Genomic DNA, 26950 nt, shown 5'->3' on the forward strand with positions numbered 1-26950 from the left:
GACTTTTCCAGAATCTAAGGATTTTACAACCAGTGCATCCACTATCTCTGTCACTACTTCCTTTACTATCCTAGGATGCAACCATCAGGTCCAGGGGACTTATCGGCCTTTAGCTCCATTAGTTTCCCAAGTACTTTTTTCTAGTGATAGCTATTGTATTTATTTCCTCCCTCACCTTTTGCCCCTTTTTTGGAATGCTATTAGTGTCTTCTATCATGAAGACTGATGCAAAGTATTTATTCAACTCCTCTGCCATTTCCTGGTTCCCCATTATTATTTCCCCAGCCTCATTCTGTAAGGGGCCTATGTTCACTTTGGCCTCTCTCTTCCTTTTTATATATTTAAAGAAGCTCTTACTATCCGTCATCCATGAGACACTGTGAGCCATCAGCAGCAACAGGATTGTACTCAACAACATTCTGTAACCTCATAGCCTGGCATATCTCCCACTCTACCATTACCACCAAGCCAGGGAATCAACCCTAGCTCAATGAAGAGAGCAAGAGGGCATGCCAGGAACAGCACCAGGCATACACAAAGATGAGGTGTCAACCTGGTGAAGCTACAGCTCAGAACTACTTGTATGCCAAACAGTGTTAGCAGCAAGTGATAGACAGAGCTAAGCAATCCCACAACCAAGGGAAGAGTTTTCCCCCCAGCTGCGGGGGAAGTGCAGGAGCGGGCCCGTGCAGGTGTGCGTCCGATCGGCGCCCCTGATTGGGGGCGTGCCGCCATTTTACGTGGGCAAGCCAATTAAGGCCCGCCCATTGTGACGTTCTCCAGGAAGTGCTATGCGCTCCCTGTGCGGGCGGGTGGGGGTGGATTCCCTCAGCTGGGAGTGTGCTCTTTCGCGCATGCGTGCAAAAGAACGCACTCATCTCCCTGAGGCTAAGTGCCTCAGGGGGGATCAGCGCCAAATTCAAAAATGGTCAATGCACAAAATTAAAATTTCCCAGACATGTCCATCACTTTCATTGAAACTTATATTAAATTTTTAAAAACCTTCATGAAACCTCATCCCACCCGTGGAAGAGGTTTCATGCATTTTCTGAAGCCCGCCAGGGCTCCCGGTCTGCCTGCCAACCTTAAGGTTGGACAGGCAGGTCCATTAACTAGTTCAATTACTTTTTAAATGGCCTCAGTTGGCCGTTGACAGGTCGGCGGGTGCACAGCTGATTCGGCTGCACCCCTGCCGACCTGAAAATTGAAATGACGCGGGATGATGTTGGGAATTCCACCCAACGTCATCTCGCATCATTTTACATGTCAGCGAGCGCCCCCCTCCCCCTCCCCCGCTCGCCAACCTCAATATCCTGGCCCAAGAGATCAAATTTCAGATAAAAGCAAAATACTGCAGATGCTGGAAATCTGAAATAAAAACAGAAAATGCTGGAAAAACTCAGCTGGTCTGACAGCATCTGTGGAGAGAGAAACAGAGGTAACATTTCGAGTCTGTATAACCCTTCTTCAGATCTAAAGTAGAAATGTGATGAAATTTATACTGTTTAAGAGGGGTGAAATGGGTGAAGCTGGATAGAAGGCCAGAGATAGGTGGGGGCTGAGGAGAGATTGACAAAGTTGTAATGGACAAAAAGACAAAGGGAGTGTTATTGATAATGGTAAGGGCTAGAGAAGGTGCTGATAGTGGCATTAAGGTAAGAAAGCAGGATGTGTTAATAATAGAACAAGGGTGAGCACTCGGTGAAAGAACAAAATGGAACAAGTAACAAATGGCCCTTTTGGGGGTGGGGTGGGGGGAGGGTGCTGTGGTTGGGGGAAAAGGATAGAAAAAGGGATAAAATGGGGGATAAAAAGGGGAATAAAACAATGAATAAATTAATAAAAATAAGTAGATAAAAAATAAAAATAAATACATTATTCAAAAGGGATTAAAAAAGGGGTGAAGATAGAGGAGAGAGTTTATGGTCTGAAGTTGTTGAACTCGATGTTAAGTCCGGAAGGCTGTAAAGTGCCTAACTGGAAGATAAGGTGCTGTTCCTCCAGTTTGCATTGGGCTTCACTGGAACATTACAGCAAGCCAAGGACGGACATGTGGGCATGAGAGCAGGGTGGTTTTCGAAATGGCAAGTGACAGGAAGGCCTGGGTCATGCTTGCGGACAGACCGAAGGTGTTCCACAAAGCGGTCACCCAGTCTGCGTTTGGTCTCCCCAGTGTAGAGGAGACCGCATTGGGAACAGCGAATGCAGTATACCAAATTGAAGGAGGTGCAAGTGAAGCACTGCTTCACCTGAAAGGAGTGTTTGAGCCCTTGGACAGTGAGGAGGGAGGAGGTAAAGGGGCAGGTGTTGCACCTTCTGCGATTGCATGGGAAGGTGCTGTGGGAAGGAGAAGAAGTGTTGGGGGTGATGGTGGAGTGGACTAGGGTGTCCCAGAGAGAACGGTCCCTACGGAACGCTGATGGGGGGGTGAGAGGAAGTTATGTTTGGTGGTGGCATCATGCTGGAGTTGGCGGAAAAGGCGGAGGATGATCCTTTGAATACGGAGGCTGGTGGGGTGAAAAGTGAGGACAAGGGGGACCATATTATAGTTCTGGGAGGGTGGGGAAGGTGTGAGGGCAGAGGCGCAGGAGATGGGTCGGACAAGGCTGAGGGCCCTGTCAACCCACAGTGGTTGGGAAACCTCAGTTAAGGAAGGAGGAAGACATGTCAGAAGCACCGTTTTGGAAAGTAGCATCATTGGAACAGATGTGACCGAGGCGAAAGAACTGGGAGAATGGGATGGAGCCCTTACAGGAAGCAGGGTGTGAGGAGTTGTAGCAGAGGTAGCTGTGGGAAGTCGGTGGGCTTGTAATGAATGGTGGACTGTCTATCACCAGAAATGGAGACAGAGAGGTCAAGGAAGGGAAGGGAAGTATCGGAGATGGACCATGTGAAAGTGATAGGTGGAAATTGGAAGCAAAATTGATTCATTTCTCCAGGCCCAGACAAGAGCATAAAGCGGCATCAATACAGTCATCCATGTACCGAAAAATGAAAAAAATAGGAGGGGGCCTAAGTAGGACTGGAGCAAAGAATGTTCCACATACCACATAACGAGACAGGCATAACTGGGGCCTATGTGGGTACCCATAGCCACACCTTTAATTTGGAGAAAGTGAGACAAGTTTAAGGAGAAATTGTTCAGTAGAGAACAAGTTCAGCCAAGCGGAGGAGAGTGGTGGTGGATGGGGATAATTAGGCCTCTGTTCAAGGAAGAAGCGGAGAGCCCTCAGACATCCGCAGTAGCTTTTAGCTTTTTGTTTTTAGCCCTCAGACCATCCTGGTGGGAGACAGAGGTGTAGAGGGATTGGATGTGCGTGGTGAAGAGGAGGCGGTTCGGGCCAGGGAACTGGAAATTGTTGATGTGACATAGGGCATCAGAGGAATCGCGAATGTAGTTGGGAAGAGACCGGTCAAGGGGAGAGAGAACGGAGTCAAGATAGGAAGAAATGAGTTCCATGGGGCAGGAACAGGCTGACACGATGGGTCTACCAGGACAGTCCTGTTGTGGATTTTGGGAAGGAGGTAGAAGCGGGCTGTCTGGGGCTGGAGGACTATGAGGTTGGAACCTGTGGAGGGAAGATCTCCAGAGGAGATGAGATCAGTGACAGTCCTGGAAACAATGGCTTGATGTTCAGTGGTGGGGCCATGGTCCAGGGGGAGGTGGGAAGAAGTGACAGGACAGACAGCAACAGCACTACCCTTGTCAGCAGGTTTGATAACAAAGTCGGGGTTGGACCTAAAAGAACGGATTGCAGCAAGTTCAGAGGGAGACAGGTTAGAATGGATGAGAGGAGCAGACGAATTGAGACGGTCGATGTCATGCCGACAGTTCTCAATTAAAAGATCAAGAGCATGTAAGAGGTCAGAGGGAGGGATCCAGGTGGAGGGAGAATACTGGAGGCAGGTGAAAGGATCCGTTGAATGGAGGAGGCGGATTCCTGCCCAAAGAAGTGAGCACGGAGACGAAGGCGACAGAAGAGGAGTTCAGCATCGTGCCGAGCCTGGAATTCATTGAGGTGAGGGCGTAAGGGTATGAAACTGAGTCCTTTACTGAGTACTGAACGTTCAGCATCAGAAAGGGGAAGATCAGAGGGTATGGTGAATACACAGCAAGGGCTGGGATTAGAAGAAGGGATGGGGTCAGAGGGAAGGGAAGGGGTGCAGGATCCCGGATGGGTGTTGGTATCAATATGTTGTTTATTCTTGTGTTCCTTAATGCCTGAAAGGAAGAGAAAAGATTTCTTGTTAAGGCATAGATGAGACAAAAAATAAAATGAAACTAGGGACAAAGACAACTTTGAGATATGGTGAGTCAGTGCTGCTGGAGGGAGAGGTCAAGTGTGTTCATATGGCGGCGCATGGCACCGAGTGTGGATCTCAGGATGCAGCGAGAACAGCAGTCCGAGGAATGTTGTGTGACCTGGAGATACCTGTAATCCTGGCTAGGTTCGAAACATGAGGGATGAAACTTCAGTTGGAACCCACGTGAGGTGAGTCGGGGATGGAGACAGTCGCTGAGAAAAGAAATATGGCTGTGAAAGTGAGTTTTGGTAAACACCTTGTCAAACACCAGGAGGGAAATGGAAAGCAATTAAGGTGAAAGGGCAAAAGAGACAAACGGAAATCCTGTCAGAAAGAAGAGTAGTACCTCTTCAAATCTAATCAAATCTAAGCTCTGTAGTCCTGTCATATCCATTTGAGAATGGTGGTGGACAATTAAACAACTCAGTGGAGGAGGCGGCTCCACAAATATCCCATCCTCAATGATGGGGGGCGCAGCACATCAGTGCAAAAGATAAGGCTGAAGCATTTGCTACAATCTTCAACCAGAAGTGTTGAGTGGATTATCCATCTTGGCTTCCTCCGGAGGTCCCCAGCATCACCTTGTCTTCAGCCAATTCAATTCACTCCATGTGATATGAAGAAACGGCTGAAAGCACCGGATACTGCTATGGGCCTTGACAATATCCGGCAATAGTGCTAAAGACTTGTGCTCCAGAACTTGCCATGCCCCTAGCCAAGCCGATCCAGTATAGCTACAACACTGGCATGTACTCAGCAATATGGTAAATTTCCCACGTGTGTCCTGTACACAAAAAGCAGGAGTTCCTCAGGGTAGTGTTCTAGGCCCAACCATCTTCAGCTGCTTCATCAATGACCTTCCTTCCATCATAAGGGGCTGTTTGCTGATGATTGCACAATGCTCAGCACCATTCACAACTCCTCAGATACTGAAGCAGCCCATGTCTGAATGCAGCAAGACCTGACAATATCCAGGCTGGGGTTGACAAGTGGCAAGTAATATTCGCACCGCACAAGTGCCAGGCAATGACCATCTCCAACAAGTGAGAATCGAACCATCACCCCTTGACATACAGTGGCTTTATCATCGCTGAATCTCCCACTATCAACATCCTGGGGGTTACCATTGACCAGAAACTGAACTGGACTAGTCATATAAATACTGTGGCTACAAGAGCAGATCAGAGGCTAGGAATCCTGCAGTGAGTAACTCACCTCCTGACTCCCCAAAGCCTGCCCACCATCTACAAGGCACAAGTGTGATGGAATACTTTCCATTTGCCTGGATGAGTGCAGCTCCAACAACACTCAAGAAGCTCAACACCATTCAGGACAGAGCAGCCCACTTGACTGTCACCCCTTCCACAAATATTCATTCCTTCCACCACTGACGCACAGTGGCAGCAGTGTGTACCATCTATAAGATGCACTGCAGTAACTCACCAACGCTCATTAGGGAGCACCTTCCAAACCCACACTCACTACAATGTAGAAGGACAAGGGTAGCAGATGCATGGGAATGCCACCACCTGGAAGTTCCCCTCCAAGCCACTCACCATCCTGACTTGGAAATTTATCGCCATTCCTTCACTGTTGCTGGGTCAAAATCCTAGAACAGCCTCTCTAACATAGTGGATGTAACTATACCACATGATTTGTAGCGGTTGAAGAAGGCGGATCACCATCACTTCTTCAAGTGTAATTAGGGCTGGGCAACAAATGCTGGCCTAGCCAACGGTGCCCACATCCGCTGGACGAATAAAAAAAAATAACGATGGCAGCCGTACATACAGCTGCACATGCGCAGCATTGGCAGCAAATGCAGCCTTTTTGCTTTTTTGGGACTAGAGACTTTGGTCTGCTGCAAGCCCATCTGAGGCCCCTATACTGCTTACTGTTCAATGTGGTGGAATATAGTTTGGACTTCCTGATGCTTACTTTGTATTGGCTGACTTCATCCCTTTTTTGAACAAAGCTTCTGAAACAGGCTGACAGTCATGCAAAACTTAAATTTGGTCACATTATTGTGAAATATGCCTTTTTTAATTTTAATGCAGGCCATATTTTGAACATCGGATATTTCAGTTACTGAGGAATAATTTTTTTTCAAAAAGAATTTGAGTCATTAATAAACTATGATCACAAAACATTTACATCTGACTTTCCAACTGTGAAATGTTTAAATGCAGAATCCCACTGTAAATAATTTCTTACAAATATTAGACGTTTGAATTGTTCAAGAAAATCATGTTTGTGGGCAAGAATTCATACCTTTTGGTAGTATTCAGATTACACAGAAAAACAAACTTCTGTAATATTTAAATGGATTTGCAAGTGGTCTTAAGTCATAAATCTTGTTCCTAGCATTTCTTGAAATCAACAACTCTAACAATTAACTGTAAATTGTCCAAATGCTTATGGCCATTTGGTGAATATATTTTTTTCATGTGTAAGATGGTCACAGGGTTATGAAAGACTTTAGAAACTCGATAGGCAGAGCTCCTAGTAGCCAGAGGCTGGAACTACATTGTTAATGTTGACATAATGTTGACATAGGAAAATTGAAAGGGAAAAGTTGACAAGTAAACATTGACTTGGGTTTAGGTGGATGGCAAGCACTGTAAGGGCTTTGATTACCTCTGTGAATTTGGTCCAGAAGAGCAGGAGATTGGGGTAGCTGCAAAATGTGGTGAGAGGTTTACCTTTTGACCATAGCTCTGCCAGTAAACCTGTTATGGTCAAGTGAAATTTTCGGTGTTTATATGGTATAAGTTGGTCCTCATTCAGGTTCAGACTTTTGTCTTGTAGTTCAATCTCAGTGATTTTGTCCGTTGTTCCCAAAAGATTGGGTGACCCAGGACCTGATCTCAGGATCTTCAAAGGTAACTTCTGAAATGGAAAGATGGCCTGTTTGGAAAATGAATCTCTAACTCAAAAATTAAGAAGAATTGAATGACAAGATTTGTAACTAATTGTTATCTTGGGAATTGTAATAAATGTTGATAATTAATTTGAATTTATCGAGGTAAGGCTTTACTGAATGCATGTTTTTTTAAAATTCTTTAGTCAGCCCTTTCCTCCTGGAGACCGTGTGACTTTTAATGGGAAGGAATGTGTTTGCCAGAAGTGCTCTCAGACTCTGAACATCAATCCTAAACATGCATCACCTCGAAGTAAGTATATTTAGTTACCTCTAAACATTCATAGTACAGTTATGACTTAATGTTATTCAACATGGGCCAGTTTAAGTCCAGTTACTTATTTTTCATTGGTAACTTATCTTCATTTTGGAGGATTTAAGGTATATCTGTGGAGAGAATATTTTAAATATAAATAAAACACAAATAGGTGTGACCTATGCTTTGGCAAATTTCATATTTATTTTCCTTATTCTTTTATGGGATGTGGGCATCGCTGGCATTTGTTATCCATCCCCAATAGCCCTTGAACTGAGTTTTTAGCTAGGCCATTTCAGAAGGCAGTTACAAGTCAACCACATTGCTATGGATCTGGAGTCACATGTAGGCCAGACCAGGTATGAATGGCAGATTTCCTTCCCCAAAGGATATTAGTGAACCAGATGGGTTTTTAAAACAATTGATAATGGCTTCATGGTCATCATTACTGAAACTAGTTTTCAATCCTAGATTTATATTAATTGAATTTAAATTCCACTAATTGCCATGGTGGCATTTGAACCCGTATCCCCAGAGTGTTAGCCAGGGCCTCTGGATTGCCAGTCCAGTGACATTACCACTACACTACTGTCTCTCCTGATATATAATGATACAAGTAGTAGGATTTTGTTCAGCAGATAGGTCAGCTATATGATTGCAATATATTGAAATTGCTGCAAAATACCATAATGGAACCACTTGTATCTCTTTGATGAATGCAGATGCTACATGACTGTAGTCATCTTGACATACTGGAGTCTGTTAGGCATTTGAATTAACATTATATTTATCATTCTGCCAACCTGCATGCTGCTTTTGATATGAGAAAATCACAGAATCCTTTTGTGGATGCTGGGAGAGATACAGTAAGAGCCAGTGCAAATTAAATGACAAGTAATTGTCATTGGATAGGGATGGATGATCCCAAAGTTATAGAAATAATAACCACTAGCAAACTGAGATTGAAATGGCAGTGAAAATTAACCCCGTTCTGTTTTACATGACAGGAACAATCTACATGTAATTACAAGTCACAGGTTATTTGTGAGAATTACTGATATTTGATATTAACTGAATATGAAGTAGTACACATTTTTGACCAAATGGAAATTGATAACAATACACTCCTAAATTATTTGAGATTCTAACAATAGATCTTGCTATTGTCTCAATAATTCAATTCTTTGTTGATTCATGATGATTATCATAATTTTTGTAAATTGTACTTATTGTGATTGATAAAATATTGGGTTGCCGAAGAAGAAAATGTTAAAAGGGTGCAAGGAAAGCGCTTTAGAAATTGGATTAGAGTAGATAGCTGTATACTAGATAATACACAATGCACTGAATCTTGTTATTTATACATTTGGGGTTAGAAATTAGGAGGGAATGCCTCAGTCTCTTTCTGTGACATCAGCAGAAACCCAGAGAACAATAAAAATAGCCATTTACGCCATTTCTTTGGGTTTTCTGTCAACCCCCATTGAAAATATTGGTTATTGGTGATATCACAAGCACACATTTTACTGACAGCAGTCAACGTGGAGAGTGAACTTTGCTCATCAATGTGGCGGAGAGCAATTAAGGTATTTAAAAGGCCAATTAGCTGGAATTATACGGTGCATTTGAATTTTACTCATGGCAGACGGGAGCCACGAGGCTTCAGACCTGCTGAGTTATTCCAGGTAATTCTGTTTTTGTTTTGGATTTCCAGCATCCGCAGTTTTTTGTTTTTAGGCTTCAGAGCCTCACCTGGTTAAAGGAGGTGGCAAGCAAGCAAGAACTCAGTGCTGGCTCTCTCCAGCAACCATAAAGCGAACCAGCATGCTGTGCCAGGGGCAGTGGTGCAGAGTGGACATTACCAAACAATAGCAGAAGTGGGGGTAAGGTGCCAGAATTGTGGGGATGTGTTATGAGGGTGGCATTGGAGCAGTGGAACTTACTCCAAAAAAATGACTCATGGAAAAGGAGCCAACTGGATAGAAGGCCTTCCACAAGGAGAGAGACAACCTGCCATGGGCCTCATCCATCCAGGCTTCAGGGCCCCCATTGAGGAGGAGGAGCAGCTGAGAGGGAGGAAGGTCCAGACACTGACAGTGGTACATCAACAACCTTAGAACCAATAAGAGGGCCAACTTTGGGGCGGGCACACTGGATAAGAGCGGGGAGCAACAAGTCAACAGCCATCAGTGTGTGGAAGAGGCTGTCCCTTTTGATCCGCGATTCTTTTGATTGACCAAGTGGCTTAAATCAGGAGCCGTTATTATAACTGAGGAATCCAGTTAAGAAATTCACTTTTAAAATATTTAACATCCAAATTAATTAATTTAATTAAATAGAATAGAGATGGCTGGGCTGGCGATGTGTTGCAGCTGTTGTATGTGGGTGCTGGTGGACGCAGGTGCGATCCACGGTGACCACATCTGCAGCAAAAGTTGGCTGCTTGAGGAACTTTGGCTCAGAGTTTATGAGCTGGAATCTGAGCTCTGGACACTGTGACATATCGGGGAGAGGGAGCGTTACCTGGACACTGTGTTTCAGCAGACAGTCACTCCGCTTAGATTAATTACATCAAATTTGGACCATGGTCAGGGACAAGAGGGTGTCACTGAGAGTGAGACAGGTACAGGGATCCAGAATTTAGCTTTGGAGGGGCCTCGGCCAGTGCCCTTGTCCAATAGGTACAAGGTTCTTGCTCCCAGTGTGGACAGACTGCAGGGAAGATGAGCGAACTGACCACAGCACCGTGGTATAAAGTGTCATTCAAGTGGGGGGAGAAAAGGGAAATGTAGTAGTAATGGGGGGTAGCATAGTTAGGGGAATAGAAACTGTGCTCTGCAGCAAAGACAGAGAGTCACGAAGGCTGTGTTGCCTGTCTGGTGCCAAGGTTAAGGACATCTCTTCTGGGCTACAGAGGAACTTGGAGTGGGAGGGGAAGGATCCAGTTATTGTGGTCCACATAGGTACCAACGACCTTCTGCTGAGGGACTACGAGCAGCTAGGGCTAAATTAAAAAGCGGAACCACAAAAGTAATAACCTCCAGATTACTACCTGAGCCACATGAAAATTGGTGTAGGGTAAATAAGATTAGAGAGGTAAATGCGTGGCTGAAAGATTGGTGTGGGAGAAATGGGTTCCGATTCATGGGGTACTGGCACCAGTACGGGAGAAGGAGAGAGCTGTTCCGTTGGGATGGGCCTCATCTGAACCATGCTGGGACCAGTGTCCTGGCGAATCATATAACTAGGATTGTAGATAGGACGTTAAACTAATTAGTAGCGGGGAGGGTTCAATTGAAGGGAAGTTTAAAAAATCAAGAAGGGAAGAGAGAGCAGAGGTGCAGGGTAGTGAAGAGACGAACGATAATCAAAGTATGACAGAAAGGGGCCCTCAGTGCTGTTGGGAAGGGAGTTTCAGCTTTTGACCCAATGGCAATGAAGGAACAGCAATATAGTTGCAGTATACACTGCTGCCACTGGATGGAATTCATGTTTAAAGATGTACAACACCTACCATGAGTCAACCTGAGCGACCATTAGGCAGGTGATAGGCCTTCTGAAGATATTCAGGTGGCTGGATCGATCCAGTGGAGCTCTTCAGTATGCTGCAGCGAGAGTTTTGAGTATCTGCTGTGCAAAGCACAACTTGGTGCTACAGAGGGGAGAGCCGTTGAACACTGAGGGTATTGTGGATCGTGATGCTCCTCATATGACGAGGATGTGGAGGAAGCAGCTGACCAGGTGATGGAGATGAAGGACCCCCTAAACCACTGGCAAAGTGCAATGGGATATGTACAAGGGAGGCTCAGGAGGCACTAATACAGACATTTCTTATGACCCATATGTCTTTTAAGAGACATACCAATAAAGCCTTATCTTCCTGCTGTCTCCTCCTTCATTTTGCACTCCATCACCTACTGCCCACGTGACATTATACATTGGCGGGGCTGAGCCACTGACCGGATGTGGTTACGTCCATTGCTTCCAACCCACTGAGGGAGCCAGGTTGTAGATCAAATTTTAAAGGATAGCAAGAATTGGAAGGAGATGCAATAGCACTTCATTGAATGGTACAACTAATGTGAGTCTTAACATCTACATATCATTTTCACCTGTGAACCCCAAGTGCAGCTAGTTGCTCCCCTTAAATCTCTCAAGTGTGCTCCTACAAGGTGCTCCCACTGCACTTTCAGCTCATGTGGAGGCAGGCTGCTGATCCTGCAGTGCTGTGGCTTGGGATGATCTTGGCAGCCATCCTGTGGCTGCCTAAGACCTGGAGAACCCCAGCATACTGATGGGCTCCTACACAGATTCAGGGTTCTCCTCTGTCATCGCAGCTACTCAAGGAGCTGGTATCACTGGCAGAGGGGCTGAAGAGCCACCAAGAGTGCCCAGAGAGGAGCCCCCAGAAGTGCAAAGCAGCTGCTCCTCCTCCCTTTCAAGACATACTTGCACCTCCCTGTTGACCTGAAAAGGTAGAGGACCTGGTGGAGACTCCACGCGCCTAACCGCTCTCGCCTTGCCACTTCTGCATAGAGCTTTTTGACAAGGCGATGGCATGCAGGTCTATGCATATCTCTGTCATCCAGTGACTGGTCTGCTGGACCAGGCTGTCCCTGAGGATTGCCACTCTCCAGATGGAGTAAGTCATGCATACACACACCAGAGACATGGCAGCACTCACCGCCTGGATGGACTCCTCCATCATCTGTACATAGGTGCGCATAGCCTCTTACTGCAGCCGCATCAGTTGCTGTGTTGCCAGTGACTTCAGAGGCACGTTTTCAGCCTGCAGCTCAGCAATGACCTGGTCTCTCACAATTCTTCCACTGTCACTGGCCTCAGCTATTATGTCCTCTGTCAGTTGCTAGAGCTGTGCTCATCAGGTTACCAGAAACTGACAAAGAAAGAGAAAAGAGAATATGGCAGTAAACTAGCAAGAAACATAAAAACAGATTTTAAAAGCTTTTATAGGTATGTAAAAAGGAAAAGATTAGCAAGGACAAATTTGGGCCCATTACAGGCAGAGACAGGAGAATTTATAATGGGGAATAAGGAAATAGCAGAGAAACTAAACAAATAGCTTATGTCTGTCTTCACGGAGGATAATACAAAACACCTCCAGGGAACACTAGGGAGCTTAGGGACTAGCGAGAATGAGGAACTGAAAGAAATGAGTATTAGTAAAGAGGTAGGTAAATTAATGGGACTGAAAGTTGATAAATCCCCTAGACCTGATGATCTTCACTCCAGAGTGTTGAAAGAAGTGGCTATAGAGATAGTGGATGCATTGGTGGTCACCTTCCAAAATTCTGTAGATTCTGGAACGGTTCCTGCAGATTGGAAGGTAGCAAATATAAACCCAATATTTAAGGAAGGAGGGAGAGAAAAAACGGGGAACTACAGACCTGTTAACCTGACATCAGTAGCAGGGAAAATGCTAGAATCTATTATAAAGGATGTGATAACTGGACACTTTGAAAATAATGGTAGGATTGGGCAGAGTTAACATGGATTTATGAAAATCATATTAAAGTTTTTGAGGATGTAACTAGATAAGAATCTATAAGAATAGTTAAGGGGAACCAGTGGATGTTGTATATTTAGATTTTCAGAAGGCTTTCAATAAGGTCCCACACAGGAGGTTTGTAAGCAAAATTAGAGCACACGGGATTGGGGGTTGAGAACTGGTTAACGGACAGAAAACAAAGAGTAGGAATAAACAGGCCATTCTCAGGCTGCGACTAGTGGAATGCTGTAAGGGTTAGTACTTGGGCCCCAACTATTCACTATACAGTAAGTCCTCATTTTAAGTTGTGGTTAATTCCTGGAAATCATGACTTCAAGTGGAACAAATTTATGTGAATCATGGGTTGCCATGAGAATCAATGCTCAAGCCAGAGTTAAGTTCTGGCTGCCATTTCTCACTCGGAAACAAACAATGTACATGTTGAAACACTGTACCATACGTGTGCAGCACTGTGCATTCCTAGCTGAAATAACTTGCAAAATAAAATAAATCATTAAATATTTAAAAAATCCTGTATAAATTCAAATTAGATAACACTCACCAGCCTCAAGATGTTTTAAAACATTCAGCTTCACTGCTAGGCTGATGACTTTTCTTACTTTCATTGCAGCAGGAGGCACACTACCAGCACTTACTGGGCATTTGTGGCTCATGTTCAAAAGTAATTTCGAAGTCTCACCCACAGCAGGCACTCCTGAAACTCCAAAATTTCAGTCAAACTTAAGTCCAACTTTTTGATTGAAATAAAATAATTCTGGCTTTCAATGCCTCTGGGTTTAAAAAAAAAATCGGTGTTGCCTCAAATACAGTACAAACAGCCTCCTTAACAATGGCACCTATCGGGTCACAGTACCCAAAGTAACATGAAGGGAGCCATTGTGTGATGATGACAGGCGGTGATGATGCATGTCCCAGTGAAGACCGACAGCAATGAAGACAGGTGGCGATGATGCGCGATCATGTATGCGTGATGAAAATGGACACCAATGACATGAGGAAAGCGATGACACAAAACGAATCTAAAGCAGACTTCACAAGTTAAATAATTGAAAACAGCCCTAAAACAAAAAAAATACTTTAAAATGAAACAACTTAAAGTGGGGCAACTTAAATGAGAACTTTGTGCATCAATATATCTTGAATATATATCAATGATTTGGATATGGGGACCAAATGTGATATTTTCAAGTTTGCTGATGACACACCACAAAACTTGGTGAAAGTTAGAGTTGTCAGGAGGGTGCAAAGAGACTTCAAGGGGATTTGGACAGGCCAAGTGAATGGGCAAGAACATAGCAGATGGAATATGTGGAAAAATGTAAAGTTATCCACTTTGGTAAGAAAAAGAAAAATGTAGGGTATTTCTTAAATGGTGAGAAATTGGTAAGTGTTGATGTCCAAAGGGATCTGGGTGTCCTTGTTCATAAGTCACTGAAAGCTAACATATAGGTGCAGCAAGTAATTAGGAAGGAAAATAGTTTTTTGGCCCTTACTGAAAGAGGATTTGAGTGCAGTAGTAAAGAAGTCTTGCTTCAGTTGCACAGAGCCTCGGTGAGACTACACCTAGAGTATTGAATACAGTTTTGGTCTCCTTACCTAAGGAAGGATATACTGGCCACAGATGGAGTGCAACAAAGGTCCACTGGACTGATTCCTGGGGTGGCAGGATTGTCCTGTAAGGAGAGATTGAGGACATTGGGCCTATATTATCTAAGGCTTAGAAGAATGAGAGGTGATCTCATTGAAGCATACAAAATTCTTACAGAGCACAAGAAGATAGATGCAGGAAGGGTGTTTCCCTTAGCTGGGAGGTCTAGAATCAGGCGACACAGTGTCAGAATAAGAAGTAGACCATTTAGGACTAAGGGGTGAGGAGGAATTTCTTCACTCAGAGAGTGGTGAATCTTTGGAATTCTCTACCCAGAGGGTTGTAGAGGCTCAGTCATTGAGTATATTCAAGGCAGAGATTGGTAGATTTCTACAGATATGCTGATAGTGTGGGAAAATTACATTGAGGTGGAAGATCAGCCATGATCTAGTTGAATGACAGAGCAGGCTTACCCAGTCCTTCCACCTTCACTGACCTACACCAGCTCCTAATCCTCCACTACATCCTACTTAAAATCATCTCATCATCAAATCCCGCTCCAGCTGTACACTCCATCCTGTACTTTTCAGTCCTCCAGCCCAGGCCATTAATGCATCTCCCCTCCCTTTGCCCTCTCTTAGGCATAGGGGTTTTCTGTTCTAAACAGACTGTTAATCTCATTTCTGCTTTTGGAACCTTACAGGCATATATTTGCTGTAAAACAACACCGACTACTCTTCAGAAGTAATTAATTGGCTGTGAAGTACTTTAAGACATTCTGAGGATTGAAAAATACTGTATAAATGCCAGTTTTTTTTCTTCCTACAAGTCGATAAAGGACTAATTTCAACTGCACTTATTTCTTATTATGCTGTTATCGGATGGTTTGTTTCCAAGATGCTTGATTTTGCAACCTATGGCTATTGGCATAGAAAGGGAAAGAAGAGAAGGAGACATACCAAATTTGCGCAGAAACAGCTGACACATCTCCCACAGATTGTCTTCACAGTCCACATCTCAATGGTAACCTTCTATTACAATGTCAGCTAACTTTGCTGGAACAGTGGGTGGGTGCCAAGTTAACTACCATCTGCAGTCACCAAACTGCAGTCAGTTGAGACTATTACGTCAACTTGAGAAGATGATAACCATTTGTAATGCATTTTACTATTGTTTAAAAAGGGTGAAAGGGATAGACAATGTAATAACAGGCTAAAAACAAAAAACTACTGCGGATGCTAGAAATCCAAAACAAAAACAGAATTACCTGGAAAAACTCAGCAGGTCTGGCAGCATCGGCGGAGAAGAAAAGAGTTGACGTTTCGAGTCCTTATGACCCTTCAACAGAACTGAGTAAATTAGGAGAGGAGTGAAATATAAGCTGGTTTAAGGTGGGTGGTGGGGGGAGAGAAGTTGGGGATGGGGGGGGCGGAGGTGGGTTGTAGGCACAAGCAGCAGTGATAGGGGCAGATAATCAAAAGATGTCACAGACAAAGGATCAAAGCGGTGTTGGAGGTGGTGATCTTATCTAAGAGAATGTGCTAATTAAGAATGGATGGCAGGACACTCAAGGTACAGCTCCTTTAACTCCTCTCACTTCCTCCAAATAAAAGGTGTGGCTATGGGTACCCGCATGGGCCCCAGCTATGCCTGTCTCTTTATGGGGTATGTGGAACATTCCTTGTTCCAGTCCTACTCCGGCCCCCTCCCACAACTCTTTCTCCGGTACATCGATGATTACTTCGGTGTTGCTTCATGCTCTCGTCGGGACCTGGAAAAATTTATTAATTTTGCTTCCAATCTCCACCCCTCCATCATTTTCACATGGCCCATCTCTGACACTTCCCTTCCTTTCCTTGACCTCTCTGTCTCAATTTCTGGTGATAGACTGTCCACCAATACCCATTACAAGCCTACCAACTCCCACAGCTACCTCAACTACAGCTCCTCACACCCCGCTTCCTGTAAGGACTCCATCCCATTCTCTCAGTTCCTTCGCCTCTGTCGCATCTGTTCTGATGATGCTACCTTCAAAAACAGTTCCTCTGACATGTCGTCCTTCTTCCTTAACCGAGGTTTTCCAACCACGGTCGTTGACAGGGCCCTCAACCGTGTCCGGCCCATCTCCCGCGCCTCTGCCCTCACGCCTTCTCCTCCCTCCCAGAAACATGATAGGGTCCCCCTTGTCCTCACTTATCACCCCACCAGCCTCCACATTCAAAGGATCATCCTCCGCCATTTCCACCAACTCCAGCATGATGCCACCACCAAACACATCTTCCCTTCACCCCCCCTGGCAGCATTCCGTAGGGATCATTCCCTCCAGGACACCCTGGTCCACTCTTCCATCACCCCCTACTCCTCAACTCCCACCTATGGCACCTCCCCATGCCCACGCAGAAGATGCAACACCTGCCCCTTCACTTCCTCTCTCCTCACCGTCCAAGGGCCCAAACACTCCTTTCAAGTGAAGCAGCATTTCACTTGCATTTCCCCTAACTTAGTCTACTGCATTCGTTGCTCCCAGTGCGGTCTCCTCTACATTGGAGAGACCAAAGGTAAACTGGGCGACCGCTTTGCAGAACACCTGCGGTTCTGTCTGCAAGAAAGACCCAAACCTCCCTGTCGCTTGCCATTTTAACACTCCACCCTGCTCTCTTGCCCACATGTCTGTCCTTGGCTTGCTGCATTGTTCCAGTGAAGCCCAACGCAAACTGGAGGAACAGCACTTCATCTTCCGACTAGGCACTTTACAGCTTTCTGGACTGAATATTGAATTCAACAACTTTAGATCTTGAACTCCCTCCTCCATCCCCACCCCCTTTCCGTTTCTTCCCCCTCCCTTTTGTTTTTTCCAATAATTTATATAGATTTTTCTTTTCCCACCTATTTCCATTATTTTTAAATCTATACCTGTAATGCCCTGTCAGTCTTTCCACCCCACCCCCACTAGAGCTGTACCTTGAGTGTCCTGCCATCCATTCTTAATTAGCACATTCTCTTAGATAATATCACCACCTTTAACACCTCTTTGTTCCTTTGTCTGTGACATCTTTTGATTATCTGCTCCTATCACTGCGTGCTTGTCCCTACAACCACCCCCCCACCCCCAACTTCTCTCCCCCCCCCCCCCCACCTTAAACCAGCTTATATTTCACCCCTCTCATAATTTTACTCAGTTCTGTTGAAGGGTCATGAGGACTCGAAACGTCAACTAATAACAGGCTCGTCAGCCTAACCTTGCTGGTGGGAAAATTATTGGAAAAGATTCTGAGAGACAGGAAAAATCTTCATTTAGAAAGATACTGATTAATCAAAAATGATCAGCATGGATTTGTTAAGGAAAGGTTGTGCCTGATAAACGTGATTGAATATCTTGAGGAGGTAATGAGGGGGATCAATGAGGATAGTGTATTTGATGGATGTGATTTTAATAAGGCGTTTGATAATGTCCCACACAGCAGACTGATAATGAAAGAAAAAGCCCATGGGATCCAAGCCAAAGTGGCAAATTGGATCCAAAATTGACTCAGAGGCTGGAAGCAAAGGGTATTGGTTGATGGGTGTGTTTGTGACTGGAAGGCTGTTTCCAGTGGGGTTCTGCGGGCTCAGTACTAGGCCCCGTATTTGTTATGGTTATGTATTAATGATTTGGACTTGAAAATAGCGGGTGTGATCAAGAATTTTGCAGACGATAGAAAAGTTGGGCGTGTGGGTGATAATGAAGGATAAAGCTGTGGACTGGAAGAAGATGTCAGTGGACAATTCAGGTTGGCAGAACACTGGTAAATGGAGGTGAATTGAAGAAGTGTGAGTTAATACATTTGGGAAACACTAATAAAGCAAGGGAATACACACTAAATGGTAGGATATTGGGAAGTGAAGAGGAACAGAGGGACCTTGGAGTGTATGTTCCAGATTCCAGTAGCTGGACAGGTAGATAAGGTCATCAAGAAGGCATATGGGATGCTTTCTTTATTTGCCAAGGCACAAAATATTAGAACTGGGCGGTTAAACTGGAACTGTAGAAAACACTACTTAGACCATAGCTGGAGCACTAGTTCTGGTAACTGCACTATAGGAAAAATGTGATTGCACTATTGAGGGTCAAGAAGACATTTATGAGGATGGTCTGAACTGGAGAATTTTAGTTATGAGGAAAAATTGGATAGGCTAAGGTTGTTTTCTCTGAAACAGAGGAGGTTGAGGGGAGACCGAATTGAAGTGTATAAAATTATGAGGGGTCTGGATAGAGTGAAAAGGAAGGCCCTATTGCCCTTGATTGAGGGATGCATAACCAGGAGGTAAGAAGTAGGAGATTTGAGGGGAATTCAAAGGGAGATTTTTCACCCAGAGGGATCTGGAACTCACTGACCAAAAGGATAGTACAAGTAGAAACCCTCATAACATCTAAAAAGCTCTTAAATATGCACTTAAAATGCCATAATCTACAAGGCTACGGACCAAGAGTTGGAAAGTGGGATTGGGCTGGATGGCTACTTGTCAGTTCATGATGGGCTGAATGGTGGCCTTCCATGCTATAAATTTCTGTGTTCTTTATGAAATACCTGGACATCCACTTCCAAAGTGGCACACTTTTACATAATAAAACATACAATTGTGCAAAGGCACCTGCAAACAAGGTGATAAAGTTCCTTTATTTATACAACTGCAATATATTAGCAAAAACCAATACCAGAATAAATAGCTGGGAGGAATTATTCCAGGCCTGGGGACATGGGTTTATATGTTTGCAGGGAGCTATTTATCCTAAAAGTGGCACTGGATCGAGATTCTGACACCATCCTGCCCTCTTCTGGGTTTCACCAGTGTTATGGCATAGTGGATGGTAAACACCAAACTGCTTAAATCCCAGAGGGAAACCTGAAACAGCTGCCAAAACGGTTTTTGCAATTTGTATAGTATGAGGGGTGGTTTTGAAATCAGGAAATTTATGTCCCTGTGACTACCTGTGATGATTTTATAGTAAAGTAAACATTTATCAAAAGAATACAGAAAAAAACAAATAGAACGCAATTACACTTAGGGGAGAATTTAGGGGAGCCCGCGATCGGCTCCGCGCCGCCATTTTATGTGGGCAGGCTAATTAAGGCCTGCCCAGCGTGATGCATGGCCAGTAGCGCTCAGCGCTACCTGTGCGGGTGGGGGGAAGAGGGAGAGTTAGGGCCTGAGCTCTTTCACGCATGCACGTGAAAAAGCGCAGAAATCCCCCTGAGACATGGAGCTGCCTCGGGGAGATTAAGAACACATTGAAATATTTAAATAAAGAAAGGTAAAAATTATTTAGACATGTCCCCTCATGCAACAGTGTCACAGGAGCTGGGCATGTTTATGAAATGTGAATAAATTATTTATAGATTTTATTAAACCTTCAGGAAACCTCATCCTGCCCGTGGTGAGGTTTCCTGTAAAATGCGAAGGCCGCTTTGGCTCTTCACTCCCTGTCAACCTTAAGGTTGGACGGCTAGCATTGATAATTAGCTTAATTGGCTTTATAATGGCCTTAACAGGCCTTTGACAGTTCGGTGGGCGCGTGCCCGCCGAATGAAAGATCTGAATGATGCAGAGTGATGCTGGGATGCATGCCCGATGTCACTGCGCATCATTTTACGCTTCGGCATGCAGGGCCCGCACCTGCACGCCAACATAAAAACACTCCCCTTAAACACACAAATGGCTTAACACAGTAAACAGTACTTTAAAACAGTTCCATGAATCTTAACTTAACTACCTTCAGAGCTAACCTTCCCCTTTTCTGTTGTGTAACTATCCTTAGAGATTTTAGAATCTATAGAAGCTCAGTAGTTTTTACCACACAGTGCTTTCTCCTTGGGGAGGATGACAGCAACTGCCTCATTCAGTCTGGCCTTGTTCACACTGCCTTTTGGGAGTTCTGACCAGCTATCCTGCTATCTTCTAGGAGATCTAAGCAGCTACCCTGCTGTTTTCTGGGAGATTTAAGCAGCTAACCCCTCCCAAAGGCTTCGGTATTTCCTTAAATGCATTCCTTCCCTTTGATGTCTCTATTGCCTCAACCAGTCTCTTCAAAAATGCTTTCATCCCAGACTTGATTAAACCATAACAAAACAAAAACAGAATTACCTGGAAAAACTCAGCAAGTCTGGCAGCATCGGCGGAGAAGAAATCAGTCAACGTTTCGAGCCTCCATGGCCCTTCGGCAGAACTGCAGCATAGTTTCAACAAGGGAGAAATATAAATTGGTTTAAGGTGGGTGGGGGGCGGGGGGGAAGAGACACATTGAGGGTGTGGTGTGAGCAGATAATCAAAAGATGTCAGAGACAAAAGGGTCAAAGAGGTGTTGAAGATGGTGGTCTTTGTCTGAGAAAAGTGCTAATTAAGAATGGAATACAGGATATTCAAAGTACAGCTCTAGTGGGGGTGGTGTGGAAAGACTAAAGGTTTTAGTTTTAGATTTAAAAATAATGGAAATAGGTGGGGAAAGAAGAATCTATATAAATTATTGAGAAAAAAAGCGGGTGGGGGGGGAAAAGAAACGGGGTGGGGATGGGGGGAGGGGGAGTTTAAGATCTAAAGTTGTTGAATTCAATATTCAGCCCAGAGGGCTGTAAAGTGCCTAGTCGGAAGATGAGGTGCTGTTCCTCCAGTTTGCGTTGGGCTTCACTGGAACAATGCAGCAAGCCAAGGACAGACATGTTGGCAAGAGAACAGGGTGGAGTGTTAAAATGGCAAGCGACAGGGAGGTTTGGGTCTTTCTCGGTCTGTCCGCAAGAAAGACCCAAACCTCCCTGTCGCTTGCCATTTTAACACTCCACCCTGTTCTCTTACCAACATGTCTGTCCTTGGCTTGCTGCATTGTTCCAGTGAAGCCCAACGCAAACTGGAGGAACAGCACCTCATCTTCCGACTAGGCACTTTACAGCCCTCTGGGCTGAATATTGAATTCAACAACTTTAGATCTTAAACTCCCCCCCCCCCAATCCCCACCCCGTTTCTTTTCCCCCCCCACCCGCTTTTTTTTCTCAATAATTTATATAGATTCTTCTTTCCCCACCTATTTCCATTATTTTTAAATCTAAAACTAAAACCTTTAGTCTTTCCACACCACCCCCACTAGAGCTGTACTTTGAATATCCTGTATTCCATTCTTAATTAGCACTTTTCTCAGACAAAGACCACCATCTTCAACACCTCTTTGACCCTTTTGTCTGTGACATCTTTTGATTATCTGCTCACACCACACCCTCAATGTGTCTCTTCCCCCCCGCCCCCCACCCACCTTAAACCAATTTATATTTCTCCCTTGTTGAAACTATGCTGCAGTTCTGCCGAAGGGCCACGGAGGCTCGAAACGTTGACTGATTTCTTCTCCGCTGATGCTGCCAGACTTGCTGAGTTTTTCCAGGTAATTCTGTTTTTGTTTTGTTTTGGATTTCCAGCATCCGCAGTAGCTTTTAGCTTTTTGATTAAACCATTCTTTACTTTAGCTCTTAGACTTGTAAAAACAAACTTATCCTATTTTTACTTCACTTCCTTACACCTTTTTACAACCTGCATCTATCCATCCCCCTTTGAACTAAAACAACCTAATTCAAAAACACTCCTGTTATTGCTTTATGTAAAACTCTAATTGAAGTTCCTCTTGGTTCATTAACATATCAAAACAACTTCTTACTGCTGACTTTAGACCTTTGCCGTTACTCTAGCTTCTAATCCAATTACAGCCTGACTTCCAGTACATAAGAAAATATGCCAGTGTTATTACCAGAAGAAAAATATTACAATTTCTTGTTTTCTTGACACCAGGGTGGGATTGAAGGCAAGTGGGGAGCCCTCTGGGATCTGTTGGATAAGTACTTAAAACCCAATTGCAACCTGTTTTAACTCTCAATTCTGGATTTCCCAGCCAGGGCACCTGTTTCCAAGTAGCCAAGCAAGTGCACAGTGAGGGGAGCTCCTTCAGAAAACTGACAAGCTCGAAAGCTTTGATCAGTGAGATGAAGAGCTCCATCCATGGCCAGGTGAGAGACTGCTGCTCACATCACCATGTTCACTGCATGGCAGGTGGCTGCCAACTTCTTAGAAGGCGCTTCACCTATTTAGCACATCACTCACCTTCAGTTGCACTTCCCTGTTGCTAGCCTTTACCACAACATAGGAACAGCTTATGCAGCTGCATCATGTACTTCTGATGGAGGACAAGAGGTGAAGCAACACCACTGCCAGCAGTTCCAACAGCAGCAGGAGCAACACCAGCAACAGCACCAGCTGGCCTTTGCTCAGCCGCATGCCCTCCACAGGGCAGAAGAGATGGTTGGAGATCCAGACGAAAGGAGGTGAGATGCCCAACACGGTGTCCACAGGCAGAGTTCAGCCCTCCTGACATGTGTGTGCACCAGTGCACTGGTGGTCCAGGCTCTCAAGGCAGGTCACTGCTAACATCTACAGGCCTCCTTCCCAGTGGAACAGGTGGGCATGCACTGCTAGTGCAATAAGGTGCCAGTCACCTGAAGGCCATCCACCTGCCCATCCTGCCACCATCTCTCTGCCTCTTGCCAAGTTATGTGCTCTCTTTTGCAAGAAGAGAAAGCAGAGAGGCATGAGTATTTGTAATGGCTTGTCTGGAGGGCAGTGAAGGGCAACATTTGTAGAGAGTGACTGAAAGGCATGGATGCAAGAGGGCAATAGGAGAAGGGTGAATGTAAGTGTTGGCTGCTCAGTTGGGGAAGTGGGGAATTGCTTGGAGAGAGAGGAATGAATGGAGCTGGACAGTGTGCTGTCCTAAGGAGTCCAATGCATGAGAATTCTGTGTAAGTCAGAATGTGGAGCTTGGCACCAGAAAGTGTTACACCACTCACTTTTCCCGCCTTCCTGAGGTCCTGGATCCTCTTGATGCACTATTTCTAGATTTGAGGAACCACACATCTGCTGACTTTCTCACTTCCATCCACACCTACTTTCTTGGAGAGGGATTTCTTCCCCCATCCCTGGGACAATTTACCTCAGATCCCGCATCCAGTACCACAGAACCTGCAGCAGGCCTTCCCAGATCCCTCCATTCCTATGCTTGCTGCAGCCTTAAAATTCCAAGTGTTGGTGAGCCCTCGCAACTCACGTTTAATTAGAAATCCTTCTTTTGAGAGAATGGCTTTGTCATCCTGCCCATCCTTCCTAATTAGTTGGGGAATCCAGAGATGGATGCTAATGCCGTGGCTTAGTGAAAGGGCCTCAGCAAAGTCTGTTCCTTCACTGTTCAGTTTCCTGGCCTACAAATGGCCCTGCCGTTCCAGCAGGGACTAAGTCCAGAAAACTTCACCCATCCTTTCGTTGACAAAACATGCCTGCCCTCTGTTGAACACTAAATTAAAGAATACATATTCACATAGCATCAGAAAGATGGAGAAGTAGCAGAGCAGTTCAAAATTCATAGCCCTTCCAGTAGACCGCTGTTTGTAAATTAGGAGCACACCAGAAATATCCTAAATGAGACTGGTAGCCGAATACAATGGATTGCAGCCTTACATCAAATAATCTGTGGGCCTTGTGAGGATGGATTCTGCTTAACTGAAAGAAAGCCAGTAATGTTGGAGGGGCTGGGATCCGGGGTGGCGAGAGGCCAGGTGTGCCAGGCTGTAGAATCATTATTGTGGGGAATCAGAGGGATATGGTCTGTGCAACCACAGAGTGTGATCTTGAGGCATAGGCAGCAGGCCTAGATGTGCCTCTAGTGGAATGAGTTCTTGACATTAGCATATGAATTAAGGGACTTCCAATGAACTTGTGAACATTGGCAGAATCAGCCCCAGCCCCATGATATGAGGAATCATACCCCTCTGATTCCCCACAACCATGATCTTGCAGCCTGGCACACCTGGCCTCTCGCCACCCCTGATCCCATCCCAGGTGGATAATGACACCTATATACTGGTCTACTCTCTCTCTATTGTCTTCTTCAAATCTCCATCTTTTCATCTTTAAAAACCCTTTCAGAATCAATTTCTGCAGTCATGCTTTGAACTTAATTTCCTATTTTATCCCTATCACATGTTCAGGGTTTATTCCCATTCACCGCTTGTAATTGCTTTGGGATGTTTGCCTGCATTGAAGGCACTGTATAAATTTAATATATTGGTATTGAAGTTCCTTAAAGTTAGGGGGTACCCAATCTCTTCAGAGAGGTATCCTGCAGTCTAAATAGGATATTTTTATGAAATGCATTTGGTTCAGTTAATGTCCACCCCCCAAAATTAACAGGGAGTATTTTTTTAAAATGTACACCAGTAGAGAAAGCAGAGAGGGATGAGTATTTGTAATAGTTTGTGTGGAGAGCAGAGAGCCAGGGTTTGATCCCTTTATCTCTGAACATCTGCACATGACAAAAAGATGGGAAATCTGATACCCACTTTCACACATCCTCTGCAGTGCACTTTTAAACTCAGTTTTCCTTATGTGGCATGTAGTTAGGATCAAATACGTGTAGTTTATGATCTTAAGATGATCTTTCCACAAACAACTGTAGGTATAGTTATCTTAAGGGCTGTAACTCTTCCTTAGGAAGGGTCTGCCATGGCTCCAGAATGGGTATTCCCATGGTTTATGGAAGAAAATGTTATTGAGTTCAAGTTGTAACAGGTTAAGGCAGTAACCTGAGAGGTATAATTTATCTTTTGATTCTGAAGCTAAGTACCCTGTAAAGTTGCACTTGAAGGTAATGAGAAAAGCCCCAATCAAGCAAAATTGTTTGGAGTGACTTGTACTGCTCTACCTCCAAAACCAGGAAAATCCTAGATTCATAACAATACATACAAACATATGAATTAGGAACAGTAGGCTATTTTGCCCCTTGAGCCTGCTCCTCCATTCAATAAGATCATGGCCAATCTGACTGTGGTCTCAACTCCATATTCCACCTACCACCATGGGATCATGGAAACCTCCAATGGAATAATGCTCGATTGTCTTTTGAAGGTCCAAAAATAAATGGAAATGTCAGCAGACTTGCAACCCAGCCCAATTGAGCAGATGCATTTGAAGTTTCAGATAAAGAGATTGTAGGATGAACATTGAGAAGTTGTTAAGCAAAGGCAACATTTTTCATCAAGAGGTGATAAATAATTTTAGGCACGAAAATATTTAAGTAAATACATCAGCGAAGGAAGAATTTGCCTTGCCTAGAAAATTCCTTTATCAAATACTCAATTGTTTAAACAGCAAATAATCTATCATTTTTTTTTTAACATACCCTGGGGAACAATATAAGCGAGCAATTGAAACATCTAATTTGGATATTAGGTAATTAACAGTTATTAGCAAATAAAAGAATACCTGGCCAGTAATGATTAATGAATGGAAGAGGAAAGCTGTGCACTGGTTGTGCTAAAATTATGAGGGGCTTAGATAGGTAGACAGGAAGGAACGTTTTCCCTTGGTGGAGGGATCAATAACCAGGGGGCATAGATTTAAGGTAAGGGGCAGGAGGTTTAGAGGGGATGCGAGGAAGAATTTTTTCACCCAGAGGGTGGTGGGAATCTGGAACTCACTGCCTGAAAGGGTGGCAGAGGCAGAAATCCTCATAACATTTAAGAAGTATTTGGATGTGCACTTACGGTGCCATGGCATTCAAGGCTATGGGCCTAGTGCTGGAAAGTGGAATTAGAATAGTTAGGTCCTTGTTTGACTGGCACAGACTCGATGGGCCGAAGGGCCTTTTTCTGTGCTGTAGACCTCTGTGACTCTATAAATCGTGAAAATGACACCATGATGTTTTAATTTGATAAATTGCTATAGTTTTCATTCATGAAATGTTTGTTTTATGTTGTGTATGTATAACTAGTTTGCAGGATTCTGATCTACTTTAACCAGAAATTAAATGAACTAATCAAATCCTTCTGTTTTTGCAGAGTGTGGAGGCTGTGGCCAGGAAATAAAAAATGGACAATCCTTGGTAGCCCTGGACAAGCAGTGGCACCTGGGCTGTTTTAAATGTCACACTTGTGGGAAAGCCCTGTCTGCGGAGTATATCTGCAAGTAAGTACACTTTGTTTAAAGGATGCTGGAATAATGGGGGTTAAATATCAGTTTCACTAGGTGCTGGGGGGTGGGTGGGAAATGTAAACCTGGAAGTTTTGGATTGGCCACTGGTTACACACCAGGTCATCCAATTTTGCTTTGCATTTCCTTCTGTAGAAAGGAAAGTGGCCCACGTGAATATCAGGTGGCCAATCTGTTACCACCCATTTCCCCTCTCGCCAAAGCTGAAAGTTACTTCCATGTCTTGGGTAACCACAAACTGCATTCTGGTTTCAAACCAGAAAGTCTGGACTTCGACACAGAGAGGGTGGGAAAGTTTCC

General features: G+C 44.4%; 1 protein-coding gene across 1 annotated transcript in view; it reads left to right on the forward strand.

The window, feature by feature from the left end:
• Nucleotides 1–26950, forward strand: part of ablim2 (actin binding LIM protein family, member 2) — a 397169-nt gene that overhangs the window by 148254 nt on the left and 221965 nt on the right. The window contains exons 4-5 of the mRNA XM_078542183.1: nucleotides 7372–7478; nucleotides 26500–26626. Coding sequence (XP_078398309.1) covers nucleotides 7372–7478; nucleotides 26500–26626 — 234 coding nt within the window. The remainder of the gene's footprint in view (nucleotides 1–7371; nucleotides 7479–26499; nucleotides 26627–26950) is intronic.

The sequence above is a fragment of the Cetorhinus maximus genome, chromosome 1 (assembly GCF_964194155.1).
Source record: "Cetorhinus maximus chromosome 1, sCetMax3.hap1.1, whole genome shotgun sequence".
NCBI lineage: Eukaryota > Metazoa > Chordata > Chondrichthyes > Lamniformes > Cetorhinidae > Cetorhinus > Cetorhinus maximus.